Source organism: Neolamprologus brichardi, chromosome 23, assembly GCF_056152115.1.
Source record: "Neolamprologus brichardi isolate AB-2024 chromosome 23, ASM5615211v1, whole genome shotgun sequence".
Taxonomy (NCBI): Eukaryota; Metazoa; Chordata; class Actinopteri; order Cichliformes; family Cichlidae; genus Neolamprologus; species Neolamprologus brichardi.
This window is the reverse complement of record NC_142125.1, coordinates 8309904-8320563: the sequence shown is the minus strand read 5'-3', so window position 1 is coordinate 8320563 and position 10660 is coordinate 8309904. Positions and strand designations below refer to the sequence as shown.

The 10660-nt window shown below is 35.7% G+C and overlaps 1 protein-coding gene across 2 annotated transcripts; it reads right to left on the bottom strand.

Moving 5' to 3' along the window:
* Positions 1 to 228: 228 nt before the first annotated feature.
* On the bottom strand, positions 229 to 5577 carry nmu (neuromedin U). Of its 2 annotated transcripts, XM_087836518.1 has the most exons (10): positions 5402 to 5577; positions 3926 to 3981; positions 3802 to 3849; positions 3501 to 3554; positions 2891 to 2920; positions 2643 to 2693; positions 1468 to 1542; positions 859 to 912; positions 721 to 763; positions 229 to 334 (listed from the first exon to the last, which is right to left on the bottom strand). In XM_087836518.1, the coding sequence occupies exons 1-9, from the start codon at positions 5538 to 5540 to the stop codon at positions 728 to 730; spliced, it is 543 nt and encodes a 180-aa protein (XP_087692644.1). In that variant the 5' UTR covers positions 5541 to 5577; the 3' UTR covers positions 229 to 334; positions 721 to 727. The 2 variants fall into 2 exon arrangements, with proteins under 2 accessions (XP_087692644.1, XP_087692645.1); XM_087836519.1 differs by lacking the exons at positions 1468 to 1542; positions 2643 to 2693.
* Between the last annotated feature and the right edge of the window lie 5083 nt (positions 5578 to 10660).

Below are 10660 nucleotides of genomic sequence, written 5' to 3'. Positions count from 1 at the left end.
TCATGTTTAAATTACTCTTACTATTTTATGTAAAATCTTAATTCACTCCTTCACTCTATTTTACACTGTTTTCAAATGTACTGAAATAGGACTAATCACACTGAAACAAAATTACACAACTACACCCAGCCACAGATAGCAGTTTTAATAACACAAAACAAAATATGGATAAACTAATAGTGTTTTAATTAATATCCATTGTGTACATTCAAACATCACTATAAAGCAGAGGCAGAGGGATGTGTTTGGTGTCTGGATCACTCAGTGGCGGTGCAGCAGCCTGGGTCTCAGGGTCTGTTTTGTCTCTGTACACTAAGCTTCAGAGGTGGAGACTCTAAAACACATGCAGGATGTGTAAGATTAGAAGATACAGATACATGCATTTGACATATAAACTGCATATAAACGCGGTCCTACGAGTCTAGTACAAACGTCAAGAGGATAAATATCACAAAAACTCCAAAGCACTCTCTTTTCGTGTAAAATTAAAATGCCTTTATGGAATGGATATATTTTTATAATTGTTGAAGACGTGTATACCAAAACGCACTGTACATGAAAGTGCCTTTGGGTTTTTGATATTTTAGCTTATTTTAGCACAGTCACATAATCATTAATAAACTCCTGGAGCTTTTTCTTCTACTCTAAATTTCACGTACAATTACTTAATCTTTCAAACATAACATGAAGGCAGGAAAAAAACTATAACCGAATTTTTACCTTTAGTTCATTCATACTCTAAGGATCTTCTCCCATTCCGTGGCTGTAAGTGTAAACACAATTTTTAATTTAATTTCAAATTCTGCCTATTTTGTAGGCTTTTTAATTCCTTTTTTAGTGGCACAAACGTAAACATACCCGATAGAGAAAGTAGCCTCTGCTCTGGATTCCTCCAGGTCCCTGGAGGTCGGCCTGTAAAAACATTTAAAAAAACACACAATTTAGCCACCTGCAAAAAAGAGTTTCTGAGTTTTTGCTCTTAGTGTTGTCTACAGCGCCTCTTCACCACCAACATGTACCCACTCAAAGACTCACATCTGGATTTGAAAACACACACTCTCCACGTTTCTTGCTCACGTTTTATCGGCGTCCACTTTGTGTTTGTCAGTGCTTTGATAGTAAGTGGGGGAGGAATTCACCTGGCTTGCCACACCAATTATAGACCATAATAACTCTCAGCTTGGGAAAGAACAACTAATGTGGAGTGAGTTTGCACAGAGTGAGGAGAGCTCTCAGATATGCAACAGCATGATTGACATGGACGCTCAGGATGTGGATAAACACACTGAAATCAATTACAGAATGGAGCACACACATTTCACTATAAACATTTGCAGCAAGCGCACAAAAGTGGAGCTGCTTTCATCGTGCCTGCTGCAATTATTATCATCTATTCATCAGCTCTTTCGTATTTCTCTTTGTTTTATCAGTCAGTGGCTGTGGAGAACAGATGTGAGCGGTACATACGTGCATTGTGAGTCCTCTCTCTCTTCTAGTATTTAGTTGGGAAACTAGACGCAGAAGAGGGTGCAACTGAGGGGACTGACAAACATACACATATACAGACACATAGATAGATACAGGCAGATACACACACATGAATAACAGCAAAAAAGAAAGTACAGACTATGGAATGTGCAAAGGCAAAGAGAAAAACACGTTTTTTTTTTCTCTCAACACATGCTACACAGAAATACAAACGTACAAATGCTTCCTCACTGCAGCAAAGTGTGTTGCCTGTGTAAATAGATCACATTCTGTGTCTCATTCCGTATCACAGAGATGGTGGAGTGAGAAAGTGAACAGCATCATGTGTCACCGAAGCAAAATGCTGTGTTATTTCAGTAAAAGTTGCTGCATGTGCATTGAAGGATGTTTCCTGTCTGTGCTGGCTTCAATAACCATAAATGCACACCGAGGAAAATAAATATGATGTTTGTAAATAATAATGACATCTGTTTTTCACACTGAGTATAATATTTGACAATTTAAATCTATCATTCTATTTTATATTAGCTGTAGAAAAAGGCTCCCTGCATCATCTAGCTTGAGTTCTGTTATGTGGTAAACGGCCAGAAAGTCTTTTGCATACAGAAACAACATGAACAAGGATTCATCTTCATCAAAAACAAACATACAAACAAATAAATGATGACATATTTTCCTTATAGTTAAGTATAAAATTGCACGCTAAAATATCATCTGCAACTTCAGACACAATCCCCTTTGCTTTTGATACAACATTTGTGTGAGGTGTCAGGTATGAGGGGCAGACAGGAAGGATCGCTAACCCTAATACATCCAGGTTCTCGTGCGATCATGAAGCACAGCCTCCTACTAATCTATGATCTGTAGGTATTTCACATGCAGAGCAAACACAGGGCAATATTTTATCATACATATGTACATATTTAGGACTGTGCATGTTTACATTTCCAAGTGTTGGTCTGGCATGCATTTGTGGTTAGGGGCATGACGTGCAGGTACTTTTAATTGCTGGTGTTAATAGCTCTGATAGGCCTAAATTCAGTCGATTAAGAGGCGTCACAAGAAGAAGTGCATATTCAGTTGTAAAACAAAAGAGGTGTTTTCTTTAGGTCAAGCAGCATTCTGCAGCAATCCAGTTCAATCTTTTAACTTACCCCTCCCTTTGACAAGACAGAACCTTGTGGTCTAGAGTAATGAAACAAAAACTGCACATAGAGGGCAGGAATATATATATATATATATATATATATATATATATATATATATATATATATATATATATAAATAAAAATAAAAATAACGACCAAACCTACTCAAAAACCAGCACAACACGTGCAATGTTTAATCTATAATGATAGCCATATAAGGCAAAGCATTAAAGTGTGAGAAAACATCTACTTACCCTTTTGCTTTTTTCTCTCACATTCAGCTCCTGAACACACAATGAAATATTGACAACTAAATTAGTCTTTGGTCTTTTGCATGTCTTTTTTTTTACCGTTGACATTTTATGATGTTAGTGGGAGGGTCATCTCATGCATTTGTAGCTGTGAGCACTGAAGCTCCACCCACATGCTGCTTACGAGGAGCAGCCAATCAGAAAGATCTCGATAAACAGGAAGCCGGTGGAATATGAAACTGCTTGTGCCGGCACCAAATCCCAGTATAAGATCCTTTTAAATTATGAATTATGCAAAGCTGCTCTTGTAGAGTCCAAGATTAAAGACATCAGACTGGAGAAAGAGCATAATAGGTCCTTTAAAAATTATGACTGTTGCACAGTATTTGTGTCTTTATAGTTCCACGTACAGTCTTCATAGTGTTTTGCATTGGATAGGGAAAGCAGGGTATCTTAGTCCAAAGGCTTCATACTGTGAATTCTCTGAGTTATGGTTTGGTCGTTCTTTGTGAACTCTGTCATAATGCCATAATTAATGTTTTAATGTTGTGTACCAACTTCTGCAAAACAAAAGTGTTTCATGTTACTTTTCAAGTAAACAACTCTGAGGTACCTTTGATTTCTGAACCAGCATCAACACACAGAGTTCTCCTAAGACATCAGATGCCTGGAAAGAGACCAGAGAGTTGTTTAAATGTTTCAAGTTATTAAAATATAGATAGATAGATAGATAGATAGATAGATAGATAGATAGATAGATAGATAGATAGATAGATAGATAGATAGATAGATAGATAGATAGATAGATAGATAGATAGATAGATAGATAGATAGATAGATAGATAGATAGATAGATAGATAGAATATATGTCTAAATAAACTATATCATTTTACTTGTTTAGGATTAAACTCACCAAAAACCTCAGGTCTTCAGAGAGGTAGGATGAGCATATGGCATCAATCTGCAAAGCAACACAGAGAATGGTGGAGGAGTGCAGCAACAGAAATGATTAAAAAGAATAAATCAGTGTGCTTTACCTCTCTGAGTAGCTGCCCCTGATCTGCTGTTGCCTGCTGAAGATCTGCTGGAGCACCTTTTTGTTTCATACAGAAACACATACAATATACAGTTAATACAGAAACTGACGCAACCGATTTACAGTTTTTCTCCCTTGCCCAATTTGTCATTTCTATGATTCAGGGGTCAGCTAAAACCAAGGAAGAACAGGAACTGTTATTATTATTATTATTATTATTATTATTATTATTATTATTATTGTTGTTATTATTATTATTATTATTATTATTATTATTATTATTATTATTATTATTAACAACAACAACAATAATAATAATATGTATTATGTATGTGTTAGTCCTTTAGACTGTATTTATGAGACTAAAATCTTTAAATGTATTCAAATACCTGTATATAAATATTCAACTAGGAGTAATAAAAAACTCTCTGTACAGCAAGTCAGTGTCAGAAGTATGTTAAACTGTATTATCCCCATCAAATAAAATTGTAATTAAAAAACTGACATTTAAAATGTTTTACCACATTAGGCAAATAGCTGAGAACACTTTTCTATATTCTGAAGAAATTATAAATTAATTGAATATGTTTTTATGATGAAAATCAATTTGACTTTTTCTCACTTGACTAATTTTATGCTCATTACTATCTCAGCATTATTTTACTGTGTAAGTGCTTGCTTATTATTTCTGTATTTATTTTTACCTCTTATGTTGCCCTTACAATAAAGGTAAAACAAACCCAACTCCTCACAACACATATAAATGTAAGTCTATTTTTGATCTACAAAGTAAAATCTTTTGTAAACTCCTTCACCTTGGAGAATGACCTTTGCAGAAGACAATAAGTCAACATTTTCCAGCACTGACACTGACTGCAAAAGATTACGCGCAAACTCACAGATCACTCCGACAGCTGGAGAACTGACTGTCAATCTACATCTAAGTACATCTCAGTCATTTGTTACTTTCTGTGAGCTAATAAACACAAAAAGTCAGGGGTTTAAGATTTTTTTTCCTTTCACCAAACTGTCTTGTACAGTTTGATATTATATCAGTTCTAAATGACAATGATGGACAGACTGATGAACGGATTGACTGAAAATGCAGTTTAGATATTGACCTATTTATTTTATCTTTTCATTTACCCCAACACTTTACTGGATTAAAGCATTTATAATAACATAAACTAAATCCAGGTAATATTGATACAGAACATAGACAAGAAGTTCATGTTAAAGTTAATATTTAAATTTCTTTATCACAAATCATTTTTATTTTGTTCTTTCTTAGCTTACTTGGTAAGTTTTACATTTTGTCTAAAAAATGTAAAACTTCCTTTATCCTTGCATAGATAGATAGATAGATAGATAGATAGATAGATAGATAGATAGATAGATAGATAGATAGATTTAGACATTATTCTTTAACTTTTTAAATTAGGAATAAACCTGCTTATAAGGAAATAAGCTGACTTACTTTGGCAGACTGGTATGGTGAGGATGAGGAGGGCTGCGAAGGTGATGCTGGCCGTGCGGAGTGGACTCATGGCGCTGCTGCTGAGGCTGTGCAGGGTGCTGAAGGCTCCGCGCTGACTTTGGCTCTGAAAGGTTCTCATCTCTCTCTCTTTGGCTGGCCTTTGGTGTCTTTTGTCTTTTGACTTCTTGCTCTTCTGACAGCTTGTATCTCACGTCAGAGAAATATGAAGGCTCGTGTCAAACACCCGCCTCTCGTGCTGACACTTGACTGCGTCACTGGAGCTCGGCGCGCGTAAAAGTTGTTTGATTGCCGCAACAGGTTGGCGGAACGAGGTGCTTCTGGCAGGCTGAAGGATGGATGTAAAGCAGGAAGTGAGTAAAGTTGTATCACGTCCATCAGAAAATCATCAATAAATAAGATAAACATGTTTTTATTTCGTTTTGAACTTGAAAAATACGAATATGATAAAGTAGGCTACAGTATTACTCGTGTCTTTGAATCGATATCTAGATTCAGATCGGTGCCTATCTTCTTTTAGAATTGTAAAAATTCCCACATGAATTATTGTAAAGTATACAAATTTTAAAGTATTTATATCATAACAAAATACAATTTTATTATCAACTAAACGTTTAATCCTGAAAATCTTGAGAAATTTTCTCCACTAGCTGTGGATTTTATTTATTTATTTATTTTTATTTATAATATCATTAATAATCTAATATATCTAATATCATTAATAATTAATAATCCACTGTGCATGTATTAATGTGCATCAAAGCACTTGTTTGTATTTCTTCCACAAGTAAAATGTTCTTAAAGGAAAGTCCTAAAAAACCATTTTGACAGAGACCCGTACACTCAGCTCACAGTTTATAACCTCTAAACTAACTATTGTTAAACAGCTAACACCAGGTGGCCAATACTTCCCTAAAATTGGGTCATGCAACAGGACAATGATCCTAAGCACGAGAGCAAATCTGCAACAGAATGGTTGAAAAATACAAGAATATGCGTGTCATGGCTCAGTGTCCAGACCTCAACCTAAACGAAATCCTGTGGCAGGTGCATTAGAGAGGTCAATGGACTGAAGCAATGTTTTAAGCAAAAATTCCCTTACGGTGATGTGAGAGACCAATAAGGTCATACTGATAATTTTAACTTTCATCGTGTGTTTGAACACAGGTGCCAGTAAAAAACAAGAAAGATGGTAAGTGATATAAGAGAGGTTTTAAAGGGGTAAAAAAAAAAAAACACACACACACTCAGGAAAATCAAACCAAAAAGTTGAAAGGACTGAGAGTTGGTGTAGACCATAGGTTTGCTGGGAGGACATAAGCAGAGCTACATCCCAGTTACTGTTTATGACTTTTCACCTTGTTCCTAAAGCTTGAAATTGGTTCTGGTTTCATTTTATGTGGTCATCAGCAAAACATCTCCTCACCTGTGAGATGGAAAATGTTATTTCACGCTTGAGACCCACTCTAATAATCAGTGGTAAACACTAATGTAATATGATATTGTAGCATGGATTATTTAGTGCTGGTGCTAGTTATCCAACACACTGTTGTGCTACTTTTAAGAATGCAAACACATTTCCCAATGATAACTACAATAACAATGACTATTAATTTTAATTAATTTGCTCCATGCAAAATCTTGCCTCATGGGATGAGGATGATCATAAGGAAGATAGTGGATCAGCCCAAAACTACATTACAGGAGCTTGTTAATGATCTGAAAGCAGTTGGGACCATAGTCAAGAAGAACACCGCTAAGCACTAATCTTACAACATCTGCAACGTCTCCCTGCTCAAGACTGCACATGTACAGAACTGTTTGCCAGTGAACATCTAAATGATTTAGTGAAGCCTTGGGGGGAAAGTGCTGTGGTCAGATGAAACCAAAGTGCAGCTCTTTGGCATCAACTCAATCCACCATGTTTGCAAGAAGAGAAATCCTGAGTATGACCCAAAGAGCACCATTGCGACCCTTAAAACCGAGATGGAAACATCATGCTTTGAGACTGTACTTTAGATGCAGGCATGTACTGGAAAAAGTTGGATAAGAACCTCCTTCCCTCAGCTAGAACATTGAGGATGGGTTGTGGATGGGTCTTCCAGCATGACAATGACCTAAAACATACCGATAAGGAAGCAAAGGACTGGCTAAGGAAGAAACTCATTAAGGTCATGGAGTAGTGTAGGTAGTCTCCAGACCTCAATCATATAGAAAACCTGTGGAGGGAAACGAAGCTTTGAGATGCCAAGAAACCTAAAAGAATTATAGAGTTTCTGTAAAGAAGAGAGAGGCAAAATCCCCCTTGCCAACAAGGGTTTCTCCACCAAGTACTTAGTAATGTTTTACGTGTTGCTTAAACACTTATTTCATTCAATGACATACAAATAAATTTATACATTTCATCTAATGTGTTTTTTCTGGGTTTTTGGTTGATATTCTGTCTCTCTCCATTAAAATGAAACAACTCTAAAAATTGGAGACTGTTCGTTTCTTTGTAAGTGAGCAAACTTACAAATTCAGCAAGGGATCAAATAATTATTTCCCTCACTGTAAGCATGGAGCATAATGTATAGTATAGTGAATTATGTCTTTTTTTTTCAACTTTTGTTAAACTTTTCATGCATTCACGCAGTCATGGATAGTTAAATGTACATCATTATTAGGACGAGTCATTATAGATCATTACTGAATTATCTCTTCTAATACCAGGTAATTGTTGGCCTTTGTGTGAAGCAGCGTGTGTGAAAGCAGACACACTTGGCAACGCTACATTTCATTTGGATCCAGACAGTGTAACAAAAGGAAATAATGATCGCCACTGTTCTGTTTTCTTCATCTCGACCCAATATGAATATAAGATGAATTAATGAGATACTACAAAGCAAGGTGGGTATATTTTGGCTGTAATTGGCTTCACTGTTACAAGCAGGGGCTTGGATTTGTTGACTAAGAAGGCATGACACGAACCACAAATGAGAAACAGATGCTGCAACAAAGATCCTGAAGGTTTATTGGAGTCATGTAGATACTCCATAAGGACTTTGTGCACACAGCAATATGTGATTCATTGTCTCAAGATTTGAAAAGCACCTTTGCCACTTACATGTACACATAAAGCAACTTGAGAAATTATAATACTGCTTTCATTTACCACTTTCATTACCTGCCACCCACCAGATAAAATGTATATATATTGATTCACTGTAAAAAGATTAAAGGTCATTTTTAAGTCACTTTTGCTGTGGAAACAAGAGATGCACTCGACAGAGGCCTGTAATCTGCTCACAGCTTTGTCTTCGAAATCTGATGCGAGTTTGCTTAATGGCACAAGTAGAAACAAATGGAGTGTGCTGATAATGGAGCAATTCAAGGAGTCATCACACTCATCTCCACCCTTGTCATCCTCCTACACTAATCTCGCGAACCATGCTTTATCTCCCACTTTTCCTTATTGTGAATGGAGACCAAACAGTGGAGGTCACGGTGCAAGCATAACAGCAGGATGACAAGATATATTGTTCTTTGCTTTTTGGTATTTGTTAGATAAACACAAGTTTTCACGGTCTTTTGAAGTGAAATGAATGCTAAAGTTGCTTCAGTAACACCTGCTGAGCTCATGAAAGCTCCACTTGGTCCAGCATTCAGGAGAAGTCTTGAAATGTCACGACCTTTAACGAGTTCTGTGTTGTTATGAAGCTGACTGGCATTTGCGTATGTTGGGGTAAAATATTTTTTGGGAGTTAAAACCCAAAGGTATTTAGAGAAGGTTATTGTCTATGATTCACACATTACTTGAAGCCAAAACACAGATTACAGTCTTTATTGTGCCATAATTATTTCAAAGAAATGAAATCAGGACATTTGACTCAGTATCTACCTTACTTACTGGAATCTTAACATTTCATCAGTATTTCTAAATTATCCATGGCTTCATAGTGTAGTGGTTTACGCATTCACCTTACTAGTAAAAGACTCCTGGGGATTCTATTAGGAAGGGTATCCAACATTGAAAAACAAACAATATGTAGAGCTACCCACATACTTTGCTAGGACTTTACTGTAGCTGTAACTGTCTTCAGTTACTGCTTGTTGTGCCTGCAGTTTTTACTTGAGTAATTGGCCATTGAATAATATGTCTTTTATTTGCGTTGAGAAACCGTTGACTTGCTTTTGCAGTATTATTTTCTGTCGAGATGAAGTACCGTCTGATCAACTTAGCTGAATCTGAGCCGAGAGTATAGTTATATTTGAAGAATCTCTTAATGTTCACCTACATTCTCTAGAGCGTTGTTCAGCTGGCTAGATTTTGGAAGGGGTTTTTCTTCACTAAGGCAATAATTCTGTCGCTATGTACTTTAGGTGTCTTCGATGGTTTTTCAGGTTTTTTGGTTCTGTTAATCTTAATCTTCTAAGATGGTCAATGAAGGCAAAATTACAAAAAAGTTTCATTGTCCAAAAACTTATGAACCTAACTGTAAGTTATAGGACAGTAAAGCTTATTGCACAGCAAAAAAAGTGGACAGAGCCAGCCTAACTTTTCTTCTTGTGTCCACGGTTTGTGCTAAGATGACAAGAATAATAATTCTCATCAGCTCAACCAGAAAACTTTACTGTAACTACTGGGCCCAGTGTCATCAATTAAAGTATTAAAAAAAAATAGACCCACCAAAACGCATCAATTTCTTACACAGTAGCAGGATGTTTTAAATGATGTTCATGGTTGGAAATGAGGAAAATTAGCAGGGAGCGTAACGTATTAGCAAGTCATCAAAGATGATTTGTTAACTTTATAAAATATGACAAACCTCTAAGTTTATTGTGTTTTCTCATGAAGAAAATCAAAGCAATAAAAAAAAAATTGTGAGAATCATCCTGCAAACTAGTGTGAAAGTGAAATAATGGGCTTTTAAAATATGTACATAACTAACAAAGAGATTTTCAATGTGTTATGTAAAATGTTAATGTAATTCCAGTTCAGCAATGGCTTTATGAAGAAAAATCTCTGAATAAATATATAGAATAACTATAAAGATTTTTGTATATTATTAGTTTTATTCATGTAACAATCCATGTTAATATTCCAAGGCTTAAATTGAACTGAAAATTAAATCACCAGGTTTGACATCACATGTCAAAAAAGAGAAAACTAACTTAATCAAACAACAAACTAAAGGAGGTCTTTACTGTGATTCTAATTATTTTTACTTTTGAATCATTTTTTTCATATATTACAGGAGA

Bases quoted from the DNA above. Each gene is read 5' to 3' on its own strand.
- nmu (XM_087836518.1), bottom strand. From the start codon at position 5,540: ATGAGAACCTTTCAGAGCCAAAGTCAGCGCGGAGCCTTCAGCACCCTG. The intron at 3,850-3,925 runs GTAAAGCACACT...GTTGCTTTGCAG, and splicing joins AGGGGCAGCTACTCAGAGAG to ATTGATGCCATATGCTCATC. The intron at 2,921-3,500 runs GTACCTCAGAGT...TTGTGTGTTCAG, and splicing joins TGCTGGTTCAGAAATCAAAG to GAGCTGAATGTGAGAGAAAA.